The 26085-nt window shown below is 38.6% G+C and overlaps 1 protein-coding gene across 4 annotated transcripts in view; it reads right to left on the bottom strand.

Annotated features, from left to right (window-relative positions):
• The window catches only part of LOC122801936 (serine/threonine-protein kinase Nek5-like), a 626240-nt gene that overhangs the window by 245481 nt on the left and 354674 nt on the right, over positions 1-26085 (bottom strand). For all 4 annotated transcript variants that reach the window (XM_044071668.1, XM_044071669.1, XM_044071670.1 and 1 more), the window contains 2 exons: positions 18277-18396; positions 25-108 (listed from right to left, as the gene is read on the bottom strand). In XM_044071668.1, the coding sequence (XP_043927603.1) occupies positions 25-108; positions 18277-18396 (204 nt within the window). The remainder of the gene's footprint in view (positions 1-24; positions 109-18276; positions 18397-26085) is intronic.

Genomic DNA, 26085 nt, shown 5'->3' with positions numbered 1-26085 from the left:
TCCTTTACTAGACCATTTGCATACCTCTTTTGCGCCTGCCTTAAATCGCAGCTCTTTCACTTCATCCTGATACTGCTGACGGATGTCCTGAAGCTGCTTCCAGTATGCCTGTGAAAAAAAAAAAAATTCTGTGAGCATCATGGGTACATTTTCATTTAGTACTACACCTTCATCTGACCCTCAGATTTATACTTCAGAATGTTGACAACTGGTAGGTAAAAGTGATTCACTGCAACAGGATACAATATTAATTCCTTTTTGGTTGCACTAATTGTTATTTTTAAGAAGCACATACTGAAAAGAGGGTCAGTGTATTTAACAACTTTATTTTTAATGAAAAAAGGTTGTTTATGTTGTGATAATGGAATACACTAAACTGCCCTTTGTTATTTTGATGCCGCAATTTTAAAAGGCTGGGGGTTCTAGCTACAAATCAGTAATATAAGTGTATTTTCTGGTTTAATTTTCCAAGTCTTTTGGGTGTCTGGTACCGTGACAGGAATGGACACCATTCCTAAGTCAAAGTATCATTAAAGTTCATGGAATTATTATTGTTTCAATCTTTGATTTTAGCTAAACGTGCTTTTTGCAGCATATGCAATGTGCCCAGAACTGATTAGTTTTTGTAGCATATCTTAAGTATGACCGCATATTCTTCATCATATGATCCTTCACCTTATAGTCTTTCTTTTGTTTTGTGGCACAGTCAGTTGCTGCATGATTTTTATCTACTGCTTTGATTTTCATTCCCACTTTATCCCAATATGCTTCTGCTAAACTAAGCAAGGAAGTCATCTTAGACTTATTCTCCATGTTTCAAAACCTTCATTATGTCTGGATATTGAAAGGCCAGCAGGTATGTATGTATGCAGTTCCACAATTGCAGATCTATACATGTAATCAATTTTGAGGAGACCTATACATCCTTCATAAAGGGGAATATATAATCTTGGCATGAACTGATTTTTATAAATCTTTTGATGAGCATGAAGCATACTTCTTGGTTTCCTCTCCAACCTATCCAACATCTTTTGGGACCAGTCAATCACTCCAAAACTGTAAGTTAGGACAGGAAGAGCAAATTGCTTTATAGTGTGGACTCTATTCCTAGATGTCAACTCTGTTTTCCGTAATAAGTCTTCTAAAGTATTCCTTACTCAATTTTATTCACATTTTTCGTGTTTTATTGCTGATCCTTCATCAGTTCCCAAATATTTATATACTCCCTCCTGCTCAAGTTCTTTTATATCACATTCCTGTCCCAAACTGATGAGTTCTTGGTGCTGCAGCTTTCCTGCTTTAAAGGTTGCTTTTGCACATTTATCAAGACCAAATGACATTCTTATATAATATGAAAAAGTTTGACCACTTGCAGTTCTGCTTTAAGTTCCTCATCTGATGAACTATACAGTTTTAAATCATCTACAAAAAGATGATAAGTCTTTACATTTTGTTGTTTTCTGTGAGCCAATTTACAGTCATGACCTTATCTGTTAAGTAGATAACTTAATGGATCAAGGGCAAGACAAAACAGCAGAGGTGACAGAGTCAGCCTGGAATATCCCCATTTGAATTTTTATCCCTGGAATAATAATTTGTCCTTTATCATGGGTTAACTAAAGTGGTTTGCTACTGTTTCATGGTCACTCTAATGTAACTGATCAGTGTAGGGTGTATCTTATATATTTTTAAGCACTCTTTTATCCATGAATGTAGGATACTGTCAAATGCTTTTTTTATAGTCTATCCATGCCATACTTAAATTCTTCCCCTTTTTACATTTCACCAATATGACTTTATTTAATGGCAAATGATCCTTTGTTCCATATGATCCTGAGACAGTCTAGCAACTGCCTTATGTACACAGACAACCCTCTGCTGCTACCACCTACTAACGCAATATGTGAGAGATGCAATAAAATTAAGAATCTAGAATCCTTGCTGTCTCAGTCACAAGCCAGTATATCTGGCACTGAGAAGATTGTCTGCACTAACACTACAAACACCACACCTCTAACACCACCCACATCTGTACAACACACTCCTATATATGTGGGGGTTCTCAACAAAAACATACCTAAACAAGAGACCTCCAAGGCAAAAACACACACACACATCACAACCCGCAGCATCAAGCATCACACATAGTACACACGTCTGTGTCTCACAGCTCTAAGGCCCAACCACAAATCAAACATACTAGTCATAGGAGACTCTATTGTGAGACACACATATGTGCCCCTCACCAGGCTATACAAGGAGAAAGTCATAGTAAGCTGCTTGTCAGGTGCTAGAATCTGTCATATCATGCACGCACTCAAGTCTCTTAACAACCAGCATGGTTATGACTCTGTCATAGTCCATGTTGGCATGAATGATTTGAGACATACCTCTCTGGACTATATGAAGAGAGACATGATTGAGCTCGCTGAATATGTGTCCCAGGCAGGTATGTCCCTAGCCTTAAGCAGCATCCTGCCATCACCTAGAATGATACCTCAATACAAACAGAAAATGATTATCTTTAACAATTGGCTTAGTTTCTGGTGTCATTCCAAGGGGATCCAGTACCTGACAGCCTGGGAGGACATGATTAACAGACCATGATGCTTTGCCAGAGATGGCCTTCATCTGTCTCCCCTGGGCTTTAGGCTTCTGTCAAAGGCACTTGCCTCCCCCATAGTGCTTTTTTTAGGCATAGTCATGAGCACAAGATTACCAACATGAAAAATTCTTATAAACAAAATTTAAAAGTCATGCTGCTAAATGCTAGGAGTCTTAGCATGAAACCACACTCATTGCAAGCATTCCTTGCTCTGGAGGATGCTGACATTTGTGCATTCACTGAAATCTAGTTCAAAGCTATGGAAAGCACCCCAACCTTACCAGGTTACTCATCCTACCATACTTTCAGACCGCAAACAGAGGGCTACAAAGCCAAAGGAGGTATTTATTAAAGACATACACACCTCCAGGTCAAACAGTATGATGCACAGGAGACACTCTAAGTGCAGTTAACTGTTGACAAAAGGCCTATTCAAATCATAGCTAGCTACAGACCCTCAACCATGACTCATGATGCTCACTCCACCTATCTGGACTTACTTGAATCCATCAAGATTCAACCCTCTACCCTGATCCAGGGTGACTTTAACTACCCAACCATAGAGTGAAGAATTATTCTACCCCAAACATGAATGCCCAGAGATTCCTCAACTTTGTCAATGCCAATGCATTGAATCAGCTGGTTGACACCCCTATGAGAGGTGAAAATATCCTGGACCTGGTCCTAACCAACATGAGTAGCCACTGTGGCACTCCTACAGTGTCATCCTCCTTGGTAAGATCTGACCATAAAGTGATCACTTTTGAAGCCACCATCTCCTCTGACTCCCCCCTCCCCACTTGTCAGGGTCAAACGAAAAAACTTTTCCAAAGCTGACTACAATCTCCTCAGAGCAGGTATAAGCAGCTCCACAGCCACCATCCTTTCAGTTGGAATTAGCACTAATGTCCAAACCTACACCAAAAAACTATATGAGCACCTACATAGCTGTATGAAGTCAGCAATACCTGACAGGACCAAATCATCTTCCTCAAGAAAGAGTAAACCTCTCTGGTGGACAGCAGCAATAAACAAACTCTATAATAGAAGGAAACAATTGCTGTCCAGGGCCAAGAAGGACCAAGTGCCAAGTTGGAAGCAATCTCTCCTTTGTTTGAACAAGCAAATAAGGTCATTGGTGAAATCCTCTAAGGCTAACTTCAAGTCCAAATTGGTCACATCCACCAAGAACAATCACAAGGCTTTCTTCACATCTGTCTGCAATCTCAAAAGCAACACACAAATCTGCTCTGAACTGGTGGTCACATACACAAACACCATAGATATAGCCAACCTACTGGCAGACAGGGACAGTGAAAACTTTACCCCCCCCGTCCCCCCATCATTAAATCAGGACATCCCCAGCACCTGCCCTCCTCCCCTCATTACCAGGGAGCAGGTCCTTAATGCCCTCTCAAAGGCAAAAAATAAAGTCTCCATGGGACCTGATAACATCTCTGGCTGTATCCTACATGAACTCAGGCATAAGCTGGCAGCTCCATTAGACACTCTATTCAACCAAAGTCTGAGCACTGGCTTCATCCCAGATGAATGGAGGACACCCACTGTCATCCCTCTATACAAAGGTGGAGCGTCCACTGACCCAGGCAATTAGAGGCCCATCAGCCTAACTAGCCTGATCTGCAAGGCCATGGAACGCATTATCATGGACCTTATAAACAAGGACACTGGCAACCTCCAAACACTTGACCCCACACAGTTTGTTTTTTGTCAAAAGGAGATCATGCCTGTTAAACTTGACTTCTTTGAAACAGTCACCAAAGCCATGGACAAGGGGAAGATGGTGCAAACCATCTACCTTGACCTAACCAAAGCCTTTGACACTATTCCCCACTCAGGCATAATAGATAAACTTAGCTAGGCATAAACCCGTATGTTACCAGATGGGTAGCTAAATGGCTCACTGATAGAACCCACTCAGTCAAAGTAGGGGAAGCCACCTCTAGAAGCAGACCTGTAATGAGAGGTGTACCCCAAGGAATGGTCTTAGGGCCTCTACTGTTTGGGATATAATTTTCTGAGGTGCAAACCAAAACCAGTGGTTTGTGGCTGACCAAGTTTGCAGATGACTGCAAGCTGGGTGCTGTCTTAAATTCCCCTAGTGATGTGAACATCCTCCAAGAGGGCCTTACCCACACTAATGACTGGTGCCAGAAGCATGGCCTCAAACTGAATGCCAAGAAATGCATCATTGTCCCCTCTGGGGAAAATGTCATCCCCACTAATTATCACATTAATAACAATGTACTAAGCATGCAATCAGTCATGAGGGACTTGGGCAACCAGGTTGATAGCAACCTGACTTTTGACCACCGCATTGCCTCCATTGTACAGAAGGCTTTCTACATGGCCCACCTCATAGGTAAGGGTATTTCATCCAGGAACAAGGAGGTCATAACATCCCTGTACTCCTCCCTTATCAGACCTATTATCGAGTACAATGCCTCCTTTGGCATGTACCTTGCCAAGCACATGCAGTAGTTCAGAGACCCCAGAGGTTCCTAAGCAGGAAAATCCAGGGTCTCAAACACCTATCCTGTACAGATAGGCTAAAAGCCATGTCCCTCTACTCAGTCTCATACAGACTGCTCAGAGGTGAGCTGTGTCTGGCATACAAGGCCATTTCAGACCCAGCCTTGATGGAGTTGCTGCATATCAGGAAGACAAACTCCACTCACGCAACCCACATGCAAGGCTTTAATCTGGTCTGTGACATTAACAGAACTTGTTGGCAGGATAGATTTGTGTCCCACAAACTCCCCCATCTGTGGAATAGACTCCCTCTCCATGTCAAGCAGAGTACCCCTCTAGCCCTCTTTAAGAGGAACCTGGAAGACAGGATGGGAAACAGAAAATATACCCCTGGGATCCCACCTTTGTCCCTGCTGGACAGGGGAAACAGGTGCTGACTTTGAGGGAACATGGGCGAAATTCTTGGCTAGGCTTATAAGAGCCTCTGGGCCAATAGCTTAGTATCATCCTATGAACCTATGACTTTTCTTTTATTACCTTTTTGTTCTATTGCCATGATTGAATTTTCTTCTAAATGACTATAAACTGCCTGTATCAATTCTAGTGTATAGTTTATATGCCGCTGGAAGGCAAGTTATTGGTCTATAGTTTTTAAGATAGCTTGCAGGTTCACTCTTAAGTAGAAGTATTGTTTTTCCTATAGTTAACCAGGTTGGTATCTGTTCAGGGTGCACATATAAATAGTTCTTACTCATGGCTAAATCTTCATTTAAATATGTTAATACTTTTAGGCAGAAGTTAGGTACTGCATCTGGGCCTGGGGTTTTCCAAATAGGAGCTTTTCTTAACTTTGTTTCAATCACTCTGGCCGTTTACTTCCTCCCTTTTTATATCATGTACATTTAAACTTCTTATTCTTTCTTTTACTTCTTCTATCCATTTAGTATCTTTGTTATGTTCCACAAGATCTTCATAGATATTTCTCCAAAATGTATCTTTTTCTTCTTTTTTGTTGGCATTTCAGTTCCATTCCCAGTTCTCTACATAACATTTTTGGGATATCAGTAAATTGCTTATTTTATATTTTTCCTTTATATTTACCTGCATATCTTCTAAGTTTTTCCTGCATGAGCTGATATTTTTAACTTATTATTTGTGATAGACCACAATAGATCCTGATCTGTTTTGATACTGTGGACTGCTTTTATCATGTCTATCTTTCCGAGTATTTTTGTTTATCTGTTCTGTCTTTTATACTCTTCTAACAGTGACACTTCTTGTCTTAATTGCTTTATAGTTTTTTCCATTTAATACTTCCATGATGGCATTCAATTTCTCCCCTTCTGTTGTGTTTTTGTGGTAAGACGTTATTTGTTATTAATTTAGCTGCACAGTAATGTATCCTATTTATTTCTGTATTCTGTATTCATCTGGGGTGCAGTAAGGGCTTTATTCCTCTGCACCACAAGGCCAGACTAATACAGCCTGTAGGTTGTTTGGTTTCAAGGAAATATTATTATTTTTAGCCTTGACATGAATTCCAAGACTTGTTTCAAAGTGATTTTTGGGGAAACTACATTTTCAAAGTTACCACTAATTTTGTCTGCTAGTTTACTGATTTTATCATTGGGACAGGAATGTTAGGATGCTATTATGGATGATTTCAGTACATTGATGGACATTGTCCCTTCATTTCCTGACATAACTGAAGGGATATCTGTTGCCCCTTTTGACACCTTCTACTTTGCTTTACATTTTATAATCGTGCTGTTACGTTCCATGTTGTCATGTTTCAGTGAGGTTTTAGTGCAGGGAGACAGGGATTTTTAACAATATTTCACTCTTTTCCCTCTATTGTTATACAGTTTATTAATGTGGCCGTTCTATCAGAGAAGTTTATTCCTGAATTTCCAATTATATTTAAGACAAATGGATACTGACTTTTCTTTGCAGCTGTTTAGGTAATGATAACAGTGAGGTGAATGCAACAACCCTCTCAGATGGGTCCATTTGCAGTGGAATTTTGGGAGCATTAACTTCCTGTGCACATTAGGACAAAGGTGCAATTGTGAGTAGAGGAAATGTTTGACTATTTGTGGTCTGCTTGGTGTCTTTGCTACCTTATTCACACAGGTTAATAGGTACCTCAACTAAGCAGTTGTTCAAAGTACCCATATGAGTAATTCATACGCAAGCAAATTTTCTTTTCATGGGTTCATAAGTACTTACTAGACTATTGATCTGAGAGGATTGTAAGAAGCCTAGCTTTACATTCTCATGGTAGTTTTTAGCAATAATGTTTTGCATATGAATAACCCATTGGTAGAACAATGATGTGTTAGGAAATGAGGGATAGCGGGTGATAAACCAGGGGCTAATATGTGGTTTCCCATCCATTTATTCAAATGACATTTGACAGACTAAGACCAGTACTTTGATTTATGTGGAGTGGAAGACAGTTTCACACAAGAGTTAAACTCTGTGCTGCATACCTCTCCTTCCAACAGGTTCTACTTATGCTGCAAGTCCCCCCATACCCTTACCTCAGTAAAAGAGACCAGACTATGCCTTGTCATCCCTACCCCTCACCCCCGTAAGCTCCTGCTGGTGCCTGAACTGCTCGACAAACTTGGGTCACAGTCAGAGCTTTATTCCTCTATGCCACCAGAAATGGCTCAGCTTAGGCACATGCACAGTCTCTCACATACACACACACACACACACACACACACACACACACACACACACACACACACACACACACACATAAAGCAATATAAAACACCTGAAAAGAACGAGATTTTGTATCTTCAGTCTCATGACACTGACTATCACTGAATTAGTACTAAAACCTTTGCAAAGGGTGAGAGGTTGGTATGATGGTTAGGGTGTTTACATTACAGACACAAGGTGCAGGGTTTGATTCTCACACTGGGTAATTGGCTAGGCTTCAAATGGTTCATGAGGGCAATTAGCCTAGTACTAATCTATGAACCTATTACCAAATGTCATAATCACATTATTTAAATGAAACCAGCAGCAAGCCTTATTACATTTTCACTGTTGCCTACTACACTGTTATGAAAAAGATGCACTGTAACTAAATAAGGAACTACATAACTTCAATATATACACTTTCTAATCTCTTAATATCAGGTAGCATTGGCACTGCCAATACATGAGTTGTCAAAGCAATCTGTTTCTCTTCTATCTTTTAAGTTTAATATAAAAAACTATTATTACAAAAGTAAAAATTATCTTTCCATCTTCTAATCCAGTTCAGGGTTAGCTATTTTGTTAGTACAATTACAAAATAGGAAGGTAACAGCAACTATATGGAAAACAAAAGCAGCAAAGGAATTTATGAGTTCTGAGGGGAAATCATTTTTTTTTGTCTGATTCTGTAATAATCCATAAAATACCAAGAAACTTATCTGGATACTACATGTTTCAGAAGGGTACATTAATACTAGGTAAACACACTAAATAACAAGTCCACCTTCTTACAGCAAGAATCACTGACTGTAAGAAGACCAGACATTAGAACACAGATGTGATGTAACACATTTTATTGGACCAACACAGGTTTTTGTAATTACCAAGCTAAAAGGAGCATTTCATTGGGAGTCACTAAGTTGCTGATATTAGCTACAGTGCTTAAATAACTACTTCTGCCAAGAAATGGTTGTACACGATCTCTGTCTTATTGGCTAACGAAAAGAAAAAGACACCTGAAAATGTGAGTGTGGAAAGAAGGTGTGCAGCTCAGGTATTTTGTATGTTTGTGTCAGCATGAAACTTTTGAAAATCAGGTTATGGCCTGCCATAAAATAAAGGTTCTCCATGCAGATTATGTGTTCATTTACGGGAGAAGATAACAGCTCAAGATACTACTCTGACACTTGATGACAGCAGTTTAGATTAAGTGTAAATTCATCACACAATCAAGCATTACGAAAAGAAAAACATCTGATGCCCTTCTGTATACATAGGTTCATAGGTAGGTACTAGGCTATCTGCCCGAGGGCATTTATAAGCCTAGCCAGAGTGTGTCAGCTTTTGCCGCCCCATTGATTAATTAACTGAGCCTCTGTCAAGAAGAGCCAATGAAGTGATCCCAGGGGTGTATTTTCTGTTACCCATCCACTCGTCAAGGTTTCTCTTGAAGAGTGTTAGTGAGGGGCTCTGCCTAATGTAGTTAGGAATTTTGTTCCAAAGCATGGGGAGTCTCTGTGATAGGAATCTATCCCTCCAGCATGTTCTATTTATTGTTGTGGCAAGGTTTACCTCACTAGAGTGAGTGGCTCGCAGTGACTTGGATTTCTTTAGGTGGAGCATGTTGGACATAGCTTTGTAAGTCAGGCAGAGAACACCTCTGAGTAAGCGATATGCCACTGAGTACAGCTGGAGTTTTTCCAGTTGGGCTGCATAGGACATATGTTTGAGGCCAGTAATCCTCTTGGTGAGGTACTTTTTGGTCTTTCCAGCTGTTGGAAGTGTCTTGTGAGGTACATCCCAAATGGGGCATTGTACTCTATAATGGGTCTGATGAGTGACGAGCAGAGGGGTACTATAACCTCTTAATTTCTAGATGCAAACCCTTTAGTAATTAGGTAGGCTACATAGAAGGATTTCCTAACTACTTTGGCAATATGGTTGTCAAAGGAGAGATTACTATCTACCTGGGTCCCCAGATCTCTTATTACCTCTTTTGTATTAAGGGGGCTGCCACCTATGTGGTAATTCATGGATGTTTTGTTTTTCCCAAATGGGATGACTATGCATTTTTTGGCATTTAGCTTGAGACCATGACTTTGACACCAGGTGTCCGTCTCAGTAAGGCCCTTTTGGAGAATGTCCGTGTCAGCCGGAGAGTCAATTATGGCTCCCAGTTTGCAGTCATCAGAAAACTTGGTTAGCCATAGTCCTCCTGTGTTTGCCTGAACTTCTGACAGTATATGCTGAACAGTAGGGATTCCAGGACCGAGCCTTGTGGGACACCACTTGTGACTGGTTTAGAGTCGGACCTGGAGCCCGCTATTCTTACTGTGTGAGTTCTGTCTGTAAGCCAGTTGGCAACCCATCCTGTGACATAGGGGTTTATGTTCAGGCTGGTGAGTTTTTCTATAATTCCCGAGTGGGGAATGATGTCAAAAGCCTTGGTGAGGTCAAGGTAGGCTGTGTGAACCACCTTCCCATCATCTATGGCCTTGGTGACTGTCTCAAAGAAGTCAACCAGGTTTAGTAGGCATGATCTGCCCTTTACAAAGCCGAACTGGGTCGGGTCAAGTGTTCAGAGGTTCCCAATGTCTTTGTTAATGAGTTCCATGATGATGCGCTCCATAGCCTTGCCGACCAAGCTAGTCAGGCTTATGGGGCGATAGTTACCAGGGTTAGTTGTGGCTCCTCCTTTGTGGAGCGGAATAACCGTTGCTGTGCGCCATTCTATGGGCATGTAGCCTGTGAAGAGTCTGAGGTTGAACAGTGTGTTTAGGTAGGGGGTTAGTTTGTTCTGTAGTTCGTTCAAGATGCAGCCTGGGACACCATCTGGTCCAATTGACGCTGTGCTTTTGGCTTTTGGAAGGGCTTTTTTCACCTGTGTGTCTGTGATTTCTGGGACACTACACTTTTCAGGTATTGCTGTGGGCCCTTTTGGGGGTGAGAGGGGGATGAAGTTTGCACTGAATCTATCTGCCAGGATGTTGGCAATATCAGTAGGTTCAGTATATTTTGTGCTATTTTGCACTAGCTCAGAGCATATCTGCGAGTTGCCACTTAGATTCTTGACATAGCTAAAGAAGGCTTTGTGGTTATCTTTCGAATCCTAGGCTATTTTTCTTTCGAAGTTAGCCTTGGATGATTTTATGAGGGACCTTAGTTTCTTACTGAAACTGATCAAGGATGTCTTTCCTTCTTGGGATTTGCTTTTTTTCTGAACTAGTTTCCTCCTTCTATTGTATAGCCTGTTTATGTCAAGGATCCACCAGACTGGTTTCCTTCTCTTAGGGGAGTGAGTATTGGTTTTGCTAGGGATGGCATGATTAATGCATCCTTGTAGGTGCTCATAGAGTGCATTTGTAAATGTTCCTGCATCTTGGACACTGTTATCCTTTAGCGTGGGGGCTGTGAAACTTACCACCTCTGTCTTAAGTAAGGTGAAGTTTGCTATAGAAAAGTTTTTCACTGTGGTTTCCTTGGTTGGGGGTTGTGGTGTGGTGTGGACATCCAGAATGATTAGTTTATGGTCTGATCTAACCAGTGACAGGCTGACCTCTGGTGCGGAACACCTGTCGCCCATGTTGGTGATGACCAGGTCCAATATGTTTTCACCTCTGGTAGGGGAGTTTACCAACTGATCCAGGGCATTTGAGTTGATAAATTCCAGGAAGTACTGGACCTGGGAGTTTGTACTTGAGTAGTTTTCCCAGTTAACGATAGGGTAATTGAAATCGCCCAATATCAGGGTGTTCGGTGGGACCTTCATGTTTTCCAGTGTCTCCAGAAAGGCGGAGTGGTGGTCCTGGGTCATGGAGGGTGATCTGTAGCAGGTCACAATTTGCATTGCAGATTTGCCGGATGTTAGTTGCACATGGATGATCTCAGAGGTATCATGCTGCGCCACTAACCTGGAAGGGTAGGTATCCTTGATGAATATGGATAAACCCCCTCCTTTTGTACTTCGGTCCATGTTCTGTGGCCGAAATGTATGGTATGAGTTGTAGCCCGGTAGTGCTGGGGTGCTCTGTGGAGCCTTGAACCAGGTTTCAACCAGATGTCAACATTTTCCATACTGAGGAGTGCTTCAAGCATGTGCATTTTGAGATTTAAACTCCTGGCGTTGAGTAGCATAACCCTCATTTTTTTATTTGTGCTGTTTACGGAGGTGGGTTTGACTTTTCAGCCTTGCCTAAAAAAAGCACTATAGGGGCAGAAAGAGCCTTGGCCAGTATTCGAAAGCCTAGGGGTGACAGGTGTAAGCTGTCTCTTACGAAGCAACAAGGCGTGTTGAGCATGTCGTCCCAGGCTGATAGACACTGGATCCCCTTTGAATGACACCAGAAGCTTAGCCAGTTGTTGAAATTGATCATTTTTTCTTTATACTGTGGTATCATTCTTGGTGAGGGCAGGATGCTACTCAGGGTCAGGGTCATACCCGCCTGGACTACATGATCAGAGAGCTCTTCCATGTCTCTTTTCATGTAGTCCAGGGAGGTATGTCTCAGGTCATTCACACCAACAAGAACGACAGAGTCATATTTGTACTTGTTCTGGAGTGACCTGAGTGCTTGTGTTATGTGGCGAATTCTGGCTCCCAACAGGCAGCTAACAGTAACCTCCTCCTTGTCCAGCCTAGTGAGTGGGACGTCAATGTGCCTGACTATAGAGTCACCTATTACTAGTATGTTAGGTATGTTATTTCACCTTAAGGCCATGATTGTGCGGCACACTGATTTTGTGTTTTATGTGTTGTCTCATTTGTGATGGGAGGTGCAGGTTTTTTGGGTGTTTGCTTTGGAGGTCTCTGATGCTTTTTCAGGTTTTTATTTAGAGCCTCCGAGTATGATTTCACGTATTTATGTTTATTCTTTGCCAGTGCTGGTTTAGTATGTCTATGTGAGGCTGGAGGTGTGATGCAAGTGTTAACCTTCTCCTCATGACTGTCTGTTCCAGTCTTGGATGGAGAGAGCTTAGCCTCCAATTTAGCTATACAATTGCATCTCTCGCATATGTTAATGTTTTGTGGTATGACATCATTTGTTGCTTTATGGCATTTGCACTGTTAGTTGCTCAGAGGGAATTTTTAAGTGCTACAGTGTCTCATAAAACAAAGCTCTAGTTTCAAACTAATAACTATCATATCGAACAACTGGATTAGCTTAATCCCCATTTTCTACTTTCCACAGGTGTACTGAAATATCCTTGTAAGAACCATAACTGACATGTCTGATAAAAAAATAATCAGGCTGGGAAAGATATGCTGCCTTTGGCTTGTTAGTCATTTTGCATATACCTGTTGCGCTGGACATTCATCCTAATTCTGAATGTCTGGCCTGTTTCTCCCATATAACCTGTCATCTCCTGCATTTGATTAGATAAACCACATTTTTAGAAGTGCATGTAAAGAAACCCTATACTTTGAAACTTGGAAGCAGTACAAATAATCTGACATGTTTTGCATCTTGGTTGGTTGCTGGGTTTTGTGCCATTTATGACTATGTTCTGTTCTGGGTCAAGTGTGCTTCTTTCAAGAAAATTCTTTAAATTTGATAGTTAGTTAAATGCCAGTTGTGGGAGTACTTAAAAATGTTTCCCAACTTGTCATCCTCACCGAACACTGGTTGGAGGTTACTTACAACTCTGTAGTGTTTTTTAGAGTTCAATATGATATGGTATCACTCCTACAACTCTGTCAAAGGGAGTCCTTTCTTTATATTGGAGCAACTGTTCCTATGGTACCTGTATTCACATTTTATTGCCTTTATCACATTTTGACAGTTTTTGTAATACATGCTGTTATGTGTATCTAGAAAAATAAGGTTTCAAAACATATAATCTTAACTGCATTTTATTTGCAGTAAACATAGTTGTTAAGGAACTTATGTGGGAAAGTCACTAAAAAAGTCAATCAAAAATCAGATTAAACCCAGTTTGTTAGAATCATATCAGAAAATCTTTTCCAAAAGGTGTTTATACTTTTTTACCTGTTAAAAATTATGCCAAGATAAGAACAAACGAAAATTATGTCGTGTTTTGGAAGACATGCACTTGCCCATATCATTCCATGACACCTGTATTGACTTATGCCAAGGAAAGTAAACTGCTACAAATAACTGGCAGGATATCAGTATGCTGGTGAGTAGAAACCTGTATGTTAGATGCACGTCAACAGTTATCACTGCCAAAGAAAGATCAGATTGCTTCCTCCATGGCTTCCAAAACAGCAAATGTGCAATTTCCACTAAGTTGTGGCAGTCTCAGACTTAGCTGTATAAGTTGGGGGTTGTAGGAGGAAAAACGCCCTACATATGGAGTAAGGTGTGTTGGGGATGTATTGCCTCCATATTGTTTTGGTGATTTTTTTTTAAGCCAGTAATCTGCTAAAAATAAACAGCTTTGGTCTGCTGGATTTTCTGAAGCATGATCTAGCAAACTGTACCTTGGCGAGTCATAGGTTCATATCTTCATAAGAAGTTACTAGGCTAGTGGCCCTAGAGCCTTTACAAACCTAGCCCAAACAAAGAACACAACTACAGGGTAAGGTATCACCTCACAAAAAACTGTATGAAAACCAAAAAAGAAAGGTAGATATGCCACGGCAATCAAAGCAAACCAGATAAAAGTCAAGGCATAAAAAATAAATCCCAAGGTGAAAGTAAAAATCCTTTATTTGATTCAGTAGTAAAAATCCTTTATTCGATTCAGTAAGCGCTTTCACGTCTCTAAGGATGCTTCATCAGACTTGAAATAAAACACTTAAAATCAAGGCTGCTTAAATACTACTGTTACACCTATAAAAAGCTAGATATCTAGCACATGATCACTAAAAACAATATCATTGGTGCTCAAGTTAATTCAAAACAGAAAAAACATCACATACAACAAATAATTAACCCTTTCATATTAAAAGATCAAACCTCAAATATTAATATACAAAAATATAAAAAACATTTTTATCACATAAAAAAATCAAGATACCTATTCCCTTACAGTCATATATAACTAGTTGACAAACATCCTATACATATATAAATAAATAAATAAAATTAATGTTTAAATGGCCTATCTGCTAGAAAAGGTTTCAGTGAAAGCTTGTCATTAAGGCCATGTCCTTTATCAGCTGCTAACTTAATGATCCATTTAGCTTCTTCCTTTTCGGTACTATTATTGATGTTCCCTAGCCTTTCAGTGGTGTACATATGCCCTAAAACCATAAATCTAAAAGTATGTGTTGTATCAAGCTGTAAAACATGATTAGCTAAGGCATTACCCTCATTCTGTCTATGGATAGCATAGACATGTTCCCTAATTCTTTCTCTCAAAGTTCTATTGGTCTTACCAACATAGAAGCATTGGCATTTCATGCACAGAGCAAGGTAAACCACATTTCTAGACTTACAATCTGCATAGTGGTTAAACTAATACCTAGCACTAGTGTCCGGATGTTCAAAAACATTGGAATTCATAATAAAACCACACTGATTACAATTATGGCAAGCATATGTTCCCATTCTTTGAGAGGTGATCCTGTTTCCCCCTTTCTTTTCATAACAAAGCATACTTTTTAACGACTTGGTATTCTTATAACTAATACTAGGATTAGTGCCTACCAAGTCCTTAATGCTCTCATCTAATTGTAAAATTCCCCATTGCTTTTTAATAACATCTACAACAGAACTGCTATTATTAGTATAGGGAATAACAATTCTTCTCCTATCATCTCTGTTCCTAGTACGTTGCTCATGTACTGGATTGCTTCTTTTGATATAGGGTAGTCCTACTTGTTCACGTTCAACTTCATGTAACGTTATAAGATCTTTCCTATGGTAGCCTCTATCCATTAACTCCTGTTCCATCCCTATAACAGCATCAGAAAACACAGAATCATTACTTGTCAGACGAGAATGGCGTATTGCTTGATTTTTAACAACATTTTTGTGTATATGCGGTGGATGCATGCTATCTCTATGTAGGATGGCATTCCTCCTACAAGGTTTCCTATATATCTCTGTAACCAGAGTCTCATTTTCCTTCTGCAGCATGACATCCAAAAATTCAATACTAGTCTGTGAGCTCGTACTAGTCAACGTCAAGAAGGTCATAGTTCCATTTATATAAGTAACAAATTCTTCCAAACTTTCCAAATCCCCTCCCCAGATAAAAAAAAACATCATCCACAAACCGTCTATAGTATTTGATAAACTTAGAGTATATCATATGTTCTAATATGTAAGTAGCCTCCCAATATGCTAACACTAGATTAGCATAAGAGTTGGCACATGAAGTGCCCATCGCTACACCTCTTGTCTGAAGATAGTAGCTACTATTAAAGGTGAATACATTATTGTTTAAAACTAATTCTAGCAGCATAGTGATCCTCATAATCTGGTTGTTATTTAAACCTTTACGTAGCAAATACAATCTCAAGAAATCTATACCTACATCATTCGGTATACTTGTGAATAAAGATGTTACATCTAGTGTCACCATATAATCTAATATAATAGGGAACAGCCAAGTCATGGAGAGACCTGCACACAAACCCTGGCAAAATAGGCCTTGCATCTGCAGTGTGCTGTTCAGTGGCTGCCACAGTGAGGAGACAGTTATGCGCTGACAATATCTTCTAACTCTCACTCCGCTGCCTACTAAAGATAAATCATCCCTGGCATGAGCTGATATACGGAGCAAGGACAAGCAGGATGGAGGACAGTAAGGGCTATTAAGGAACTATGAAGATGCTTGATGGTAAGACTTGGACGACAGAAAAATACGTAGGAAATGTCTGAAAGATTAAATGACTTTGGAATTCATCAGTTAAGACATTCCAAGAATTGTATACATAATCAATGAATGTTTTACTTATGTAACCTTTTAAGTATAACTTACTTAATATATTATACAAACAAGAATGTCAATGTTCCCTATCCTAATATTTTAAAATGCAATTTTTATATTGAGATGTGTATACATGAATGATAAAAATGATCTATATTAATAAAGGTATAGAAAGGTGTGCAAATCAGCTAATGAACAGCTTGAAACACAATCAGAAATATTCCACTGCTAAGTAATCATACGGAAGAAACATTCAGGTCAATTCTTTAGGTGGGATTTATAAAACATTATTTCTTCCTATTATATAATAGTGGACTTTGTCATACAATTAAGCTGTATACTGTACTGCCTATTGCAGTAGAAATAAATACATGCCCTAACTGCATGATGGACATTTGTGACATACTACAATAAGATGTACTCCAAATGCTGGAGAGCATCTATTACCACTTTTCTTTGCAAGAGATGAGTATTGCTTGATTTATCAGTAAAACAGCCCCCTTTCTAACTTTCCTTCCATAGCTAAAATATTGGAAAGGTATATTCACAGATAAATCACAGGCTACTTAAATGATCACCATCTACTCTCTTCAGCTCAGCAGAGTTTTAAGTTGAATGAAGGAAAGTTAGTAGCATCAGTCTTCCTTGATTTGTTGAAAGCATTTGCTACAATCTCTCACCCCATGCTTATTCAAAGGGTTCCCTAATGAATATATGAGACCACATTTTGAGAGTCCTAACATTTCAAAAAAATGAACTACAAATCAAAAGTGAAACAGTAAATTCCAAAACTCACTGTTATACCTTGAAAGTGTTTCTGTGGGAGGATTTACACCCCTGCAGCCACACCACTGATACATAACTTACGGTACCTCGATGTAAGGGGAATACTCAGACATACTGCAGTCTTAAGCTTGGCATATGTTCTACCTGATTCACATTATTCCTCTTGTTCAGAATATCACAATTATGGTCCTCAGAATTCGGCAGCCACCTATTCAAAGACTATCAGATGTAAGCTTAAGCTCAGAAAACACCAAATGACTATATTCATCGTGTGCACTGCCCTTACATCCTCTCCACATCAATATTTACTCAAGTAGGAGTAAATACTGAATCAGCTGTTATTTAATATCTTGGTAAACATTATGTACACAGTGTCCCATACAGGTCAGCTTATACAGCATGTGGATCATTCTACCTTCATGGCCTGTGCAAAATCCTTGCAGGGTATTAAGTCCTAATTGCAAATTGTGTTTAGTAACATCTAAAGTTACTAAAAACAATGCACACACACATGCACACAGACACACATGCACACACACACACACACACACACACACACACACACACACACACACACACACACACACACACACACACACACACACACACACACACACAAGACCCAATCAAGCTGAAGTCTTCACTGTGTATTGCCTTAAACCTCCTGTAGTGGACACCCATGGGATATATGCAAATGACCCCTTAAGGGCATACCCATGTGTGATGTGATCTTCTTACCCTTTGCTTTATATGGTTTACATATCTATATCTAGATATATTTATATATTGTCTGTGAAGCTAGAAAATAGCTGATATGCATGTAAAAAATGTATCACCTCTTCCTTAATTTCATTCTTCTTAACCTGCTGTTTGACTTGCTCCACCTTGTGCTCCAGCTGTGCCTCTTGCCTCTGGCGTCGCTGAAAGTAAGGATCTCCTGTGGATGGGCGTAGTCCCTGTATGCAAAAATAAAATACATGTTTTATAAGGAGAACATTAAAGCAGAAAAGTGCCATTTATGGTCCTCTGTTTTACAGGCTCCTAAGCATTTCTGCTTATGACAGCAAGAGTCAGGAGCATTGCTCTACAGCTATATTTGTGAAGTAAGCAGTTATTCTTGTTTAGTACACATCAGAAAAATACCACACAAAAGTCTAACAAATATGAATATTACTAATGTGCCTAACCCTTAACACCACTATAAAGAAAAGTTTTGATTTTGTCCACACAGTAAGAATGTCCCTAACTCATTTTGGTGAATTTTCAGAGACCTTGGGTGCACTGCAGAGCCTGTGAACAAAGCAATACAAGGAAAAGGCCAGCTACTAGTACACACACATTCTCTGAGTATGACTACACAAGTAATATGTTACTTTGCACCCAACAGACAGCTGAGGTGTATTACATATGAAAATAAGCTAAACAACATGACAGATAGTTATACTGCATATCAAGGTTGTGCACAGTAACAATATTAGTCCATAATTACATAGATGTGCAAGCAGAACCCACTCTACTGTGCCTTATGAAAGTACTACTTCTGATCCCCAAGCAACTCCTCCAATGCACATACTACAAATACACACACAGATATACGCAGGCAAACAAACATAGACAAACAGACATACACACAATGTGGTCCTTTGTCACGCCTTCTGTCATATAAAGCTGCTGAAGATACTGTACTGTAGCAGCAGTTTAATCTCCTGTGCTCACACTAGTGTATACAAACATATAGAAAGCCCACCAATACTCACACCAGTGTATATAAACATATAGAAAGCCGACCAATACCCACACCAGTGTATATAAACATATAGAAAGCCCACCAATACCAACACCAGTGTATATAAACATATAGAAAAGCCCACGAATACTCACATCAGTGTATATAAACATATAGAAAGCCCACCAATACCCACACCAGTGTATATAAACATATAGAAAGTCCACCAGTACTCACACCAGTGTATATAAACATACAGAAAACCCAGCAATACTCACACCAGTGTATATAAACATGTAGAAAGCCCATCAATCTGAGTTAGGAATAGTTGTTTCTCATTGGATGCCCAGGAAGAAAAAGCCCCAGATAATATGCTCTAATGTCAAGTATGATACATTTTTGTAGAATCTAAACACAAGTATTAATTAAATAAGCATTCAGTCATATCAAACATGCATATATATTCATGTTAATTATAGTAGAAGATGCAATAACACTAAAAATGATTACTCTTTGCGAATAGCTGTAATAGGATATCAACGGTTTTGCTCTAGGAAACAGATAAAGCAGATACAGATGCGTGAGCAAATAGTAGGGCAGATCATGAGGTATCTAGATAAGGAGAGTGAAGGTCTGACTGGCATGTTCAATAAATATGAGTCTGACAGTCTGAGTGATGGTTAGTTATAGATGTCTATGAGCTGTAAGCACCAGAAATGGCCACATATAGTATTATTTGCATATAGTCTAATAAGAGAGATAGTTTAATAAATAAGACATCGAAAGGGAGAAGTATGGTGAAGTAAGGTAATAACGAGTCAGGTGATCTTTTATCATGCCAGTGCCTTGGAATACGAATATGATTTTTGCCTGCACAGGTATCCATCCACTTACACAATTCTACTGAGTGCTGTTCGTTTTCATCCTACAGTTGCCTTCTTATTTATCAGAATCCGTCATATCAAAGATGCCCTCAACTTGTAAATATGCAGTCATGCATATCTAACATCTACATTATGCCTATGTACACATACTTGGCCCATTTCAAAAGAGTACACCTTGCAGTAACCATTTCTGACTCAGAGACAGCCCTACCACAGTGCTGTGGCATGGAAAATGTGCAGTGCCATGATGGGAATGTCTCTGTGGCACTGCTAAATGCTAATGAGGCATTCCTGGGGAAGGTATATGCTAATTAGCCATGTGCTCTATCCCAGAAATGCCTGCAGCAAGGCATTTATTCAGCCAAGCAATTCAGAGAATCAGTCTGCTGCGTAAAGTAACATAGCCACTCATGGCTGCCCTTGTCAATGAGCATGGTCAAAAGGTCATGTTTGACCATCACAGAAGAGGTAAATGCCAGGGAGTTTATCAGGCAGTAAGTGTTCGGGGTTGTGTGTATGTTTGTGAGTCTATATCTGCCTGGGAGGTCACAGTAGGGAGATTAGTGAGGGGACAGGTTATGTAGGTGTGTGTGTGTGTGTGTGTGTGTGTGTGTGTGTGTATGTATATTTGTTGAATGTTTCATACCTGCACATTTTTCTAGACTAAAGAGCAAATCCTGCTACACTGCTGGGGGAAATAATGGACAGCAGAGATGTTCAGGATATTTTGCATTAAAGGTACTTAAAAAAAAAAAAGGATGATGTGGGTGGGGGTGAGGGGAAGCACTAGACACCAGGTATAACTCTATTTACTGCGTGCCTTAAAGGCACTTAAAATATTAATAAAACAATAGCTTTCCAGCAGGAAACGCAAGAGTTAGGAGAAAAACTACACATCAGGTATAACTTTCTTTACAGCATGCCTTAAAGGCACTTGGGGAAAAAAAAATAAATAAATAACAGTTTTGCAGCACGAAGCCCATGGGTTGGGGGAACACCAGACACCAGGGATACTCTCCACATTACGCCTTAAAGGCACTAAAAAATTATTTGAATACTGTACCTTCATACCTCAAGTAAAAAGCGTCTGTGGAATTTCAGTTCTGTAGCAAAATTTGCACTAAATTTGTTTGCAGGCATGCTCGTACATCTTTAGGATCAGAGTGCATAATGCTATTTTGGATTATTTGTGCACATTGCAAGGTGTTATGTCTTACATTAGGAAACCAACAAATAAGGATTTTTAGCTAACTTTCGCATTTGATGCCAATTTCAGTTCGAATTCAGCTTTGGTATCAGTGGTCATTTTTTAGTTCCTTACTGATCTTATTGATTAGATTACTAATGTGGGTGAAATTGTTAATGGGACTAAAAAAAAATGCTTTTATTTGTCTTTTGTTCTAGCACTTTTTTTAGAGTGGTGGGTCATTAAGGTGGTTTATTTTTAAATTTCTCATATTTGGTTCTAGTGGGGACTGCTAGGCTATACACTTTTCTATGTGGATGTAGAGTTCAGATGAAAAAGTAGCCGCTGAAAGTTCATGGTGAGATGTGACACTGCAGGGAAACTTAGACAGTTAGCCATTAGAATGTGTATGTTTTAAAGTCTTTAAATACAGAATAGTGTACTGTTGTGAGGTCAATGGCTTTAAAGGAGAACATTACTCATTTGTGGTTTGACTTCAGCAGAGATGGAACTACTAAAGGCTTGTTACACTTGGTGGGTAATGCTGGAGAGGATCAGATCCAGAATGTTCTGACCCTTGGTGAGATGATTAAACATTTATTCTAAGGAGTTGGAGTTGGTGTTTACCAGGTTTTGGAATCTTTTGGCATACCCTAATTTAGAGTTGCAGGTACACCAGTTGATGGAAGGATAATTGAAATCACCCATTATAAAGTATATATACCTATATACATACCTCTCAACTGTACATATTTTTGCAGAATGTCCACATTTTTGCCTCATATATTTGGCCTTTTCCTCATAAAACCTCTTGTTTTCTGGCAAATCATTGGGAAGACCAAAGGAGTGAAGCCTCTAAATAGTGACATAGATTTGAGTGTCATACTTTATATCCTTCAGAAAATGCATTGTAACACAAATCCTTTTATTCTAGCAGGTTTCTAGGTTTATGAGTAATATTTAAAATCCATTGCTATTTTTAGTCCTTTGTCCCCCCCATTACATCAGGCTCTGTCTAGATTTTTTAAGCTAAGAGGTTGTGAGGTATGCCTTATTATATATACACACACACACACACACACACACACACACACACACACACACACACACACACACACACACAAGAACAGTGCAAATGTTAGCAGCTGTGCACATGCTCCATTGAAAAGTGAATGCTGCCTCTCCATGACATTGTCAGTGCAGCTCACCTACATGCATTGCATCATGACAATCTCTTAAAAAAGCACACTGTACTTAATAATGTTTTGGAGCAATGTTATGTCTGCAAGATAACTTGTTAATAAGTCTCATATATCAGTAACTTTTTAATAAAATAAAATGTGTCAGGCTTGTAATAAAGACACTAGCAATTAACTCATGTTCTATATTTTAAGATCAATATTGCAGTGTCACAAGGACTTTTCCTATCCCCAGATATGGAAATCTTAAAGTTCGTATATACAAGTTACAGGGGGCATGACCACTGCCAAAACCATTTTTCTCTTGTTTTCCCTAATTTCATTATTTTTGAACATGCTTGTTTTGGGGAAATTGAGATCTTTTGAGATCAAACATGAATGTTATTCACAAAGGACTTGCACATTAATAAGGAGCCGGAAATAAAAACTAAAATATAATTTCCACTTAACTCTGCCATAATATGAATGGATACTAGCTGGAGGTGTTAGTCGCATGACCAGATTTTTTCAGCAGGTGGAAGTCCATAGTCACATATGGTTACACTCATAAAGTGCAGCAGAAGTAGGGTCATAGTCAGTGAATTTTATTTTGTACTCACAGTCTTAGTGCTGTCCCCAAAACCCACTTGTCATTTAAAAAAAGGACAACTCTCTCAAAATGCTGCTCCCCTAGTACTTATGAATACATAATTTCCAACTACTCCCTCTGTAGCTATTAAAGATATTATTTTTAGATCAGCAATCCTCTGTGTAAGCTAGCTGTGTACCTGTTATTAGAGGTATTCGTTTAGACAGTTGTACACGTAGTATGACCAGGAAAAAGATACAATATTTCTAAATGATGCTCAGAAAATTTGTGCTCATAAAACAAAAGATTATGCCTGGCTGCACCTTTGAACAGTAAGAACATTCAGGTTATAAAACAAAGTACAGTGTGTAACCCATTAATTTCTTTTCTAGATGCTGATTTGAATGGTCAAGCTGCTCTGCTTTGTAAGGTCTTCCATCATTTCTAGGCTTTAATCTTAGTTATTCGTACCCTTCTTCAATGAATGGGTATATGTTCTTTTGTTTAATTGACTGACTGTTTAAGTTAGAGACCTGCTCTATGGCCCAATTTCAGCTACGATCTTGTTACATAGCCAAGATAAACACAGGAATATAACACTATATTTCAAAACAATGCATAGAACTATAGTAAAGTAAAAATAAATAACAATATGAAATAGTACTGAAAATAATTTTTTTCCTACCGTTAGAGAGCTACATTACACATATAATATCCACTGGAATTAATGACCTCCTTAGACAGCTGCAAACAAATTTTTTCTACTTGAATGGCTGCAAATTGGGCAGGGACATGATGTTAAACAGAACTAAGTTCAATACAAAATGCTTTTTTAAACATTCTAACTAGTAGTGTGGGGCATGGAGGGAAAGGAAATTGGAAATAGATGATTGTGTCTGGTGTAAGGTTTACATTAAAGGAAGGAATCATTGGGGGACAATGAGAAATCTTAAATAATAATAAAGTTAAAGATAGGCGAGTTCTAAGTGTGATATGCAAAGTATTTGCTTTTATAAGAGTTGTACAGTTATGCTGTAACCTAGATGAGTTGACCATAAATCTACAGATTTTGTTCACAACTGTTTGAAGTATGTAGCAGTTGATGTAGGATCCTGCTGAAATAAGTTAGCATCCATATTTCGGTATAATTAGTAGCATGCTCTCTGCTATGGTGTTTCTTGCTTCAAGTGTTAAAAGATGAACAACAGGTAAACAGGCTTAGTGTTTACATTTTCTGAATAATGTCCTTCCCTACTTTCTGATCTTTTCTGATCCGCTTCTCTGCTTAAATGAACAGATATAGCAAATGCAGTTACCACAAATTTATGAAACACCTACCTCATTAAATACATATAATAGACATATTAGACGCATTAATTTCCTTCAGATCTTATTAAATAGCACAATGGACTACATATATTAATAACTTCCAGTCACATATAGCAATAAAAATGTGTTACACTAGGAACCTTATGTTGCAGATGCAATAATTTTATTGTTAGATAGTATTTATGAATTAGGCCTAATAACACACAGTGAGTCACTTATTTATACTTACAATGAAGCAAGTATAATTCACTTATTGAGAATATCATTCTAAAATGCTCATTATCAATGTGTACAAAATGTATTCTAAGTCTACACTGCTTACTTTTTATCAAGTGTGCTGCTATAATGATCAGTCCTGGACCAGGGAGATTGCCTAAAGGATCTTCAGTCGTTTTCTATTTACGGAACTTTAATAATCTTCTGCTTTTTGTTTTGTGCACGTGTATGTTTGTGTGTAGTACAAGATGTTCTGTAGTACTTCTGGATTATGAAAAAAGAAGTAAATTTTCCAGGGATGTCAAAGTCATACAGCTCAATCCAGTGATCAAAAGAGTTGCCAATACCTCAAATGCGGAACTTGAACTCTCTCTCTTTATGCTCTGTATTTTTTAAACACTTTTTGAATTATAACTTGAGACACAGGCAAACTCACATTTATAGAAAACTAATCAAACCATATTAAAAGTTCACATTTCCAAACAGTATACATCATATATATCACTATATATCATATAATCAAAGTAACATTACATAAGCTGTTCAGTTTTTGCTGTTAAATCTCGTTCCTATTCCAAAACACTGTTCTGCATACATTGTTCCTATAATTTCCATTTTTTCTGTGTAATTCACTCCTACCCTTTCCTAACAATCCCACTTCATGTTCTTTTATCTCTGTTAACTACTTTGAGTATAGTTGGTTTAGGTTTTGATTTCCTTTTTCTAGTAATTGCTTTTTAGTAGCCACCAGATTTAAATTTAACAAGGCCTTACTATATCTACGTAATTCAGATCATGTATCCAAGCTAAAAAAATCATTTTCTTAGTTACACTCATTTGCTCACCAAGTATTCCTAACAGAGTACTCTGTAGGGAATTTTTAAAGTCAGCCAACTCATTACACTCTGAGAAAATATGCTTAGATACCTCTTTCTTCACAATTACACCTCCAGCATTTGACATCTACAAGAAGAAAAACTTTGTGGAGTCTGCTTAGGGTATAAAAGTATCTATGCAAACACTTCCAGGCAAAAATCATACATCTTCTATATTTTGTTGCATATCTGGGAGCCATACATATGTCCTCCTTTTGTTTATTTGAGAATTGCATATCTAATTTTTCTTCCCAATCGTTTCCATATCCATAGGCAAGAGATTCCAGTTTCTCAATTTTTGCATTATCTTTTGTTTAGTTCTTTCACACATATCCTTAGCTGTTATAACAGAATCATTTTAAATCCATACTCCTAAATATTTCATTTTATCATGTTCCCCGTAAATATGGGTATTGCTGAACCAATTCATGTGTGGATAAATGTAGCTATAGCCTTTGTTTTGTCTTTCATTAATTTTATGTCCTGATAAAAACTGTCTCAGACTGTTTCACAGCACTGAGATGTCCTTTTCTGGTTCCATCAAGTACAAAATAATATCATCTGCAAATAAAGACAACTTTTCTATACCAATTATATTCTTGAATTTCTAAGTCCCTTTTTTACCAATGGTTCTAAATATAATGCAAACATCAAGGGGGAAA

The sequence above is a fragment of the Protopterus annectens genome, chromosome 5.part0, assembly GCF_019279795.1.
Source record: "Protopterus annectens isolate FY-2018-M chromosome 5.part0, PAN1.0, whole genome shotgun sequence".
In the NCBI taxonomy this organism is placed as follows: Eukaryota; Metazoa; Chordata; order Ceratodontiformes; family Protopteridae; genus Protopterus; species Protopterus annectens.
The sequence above is the reverse complement of the archived record's forward strand: the minus strand, read 5'-3'. Positions and strand labels throughout refer to the sequence as shown.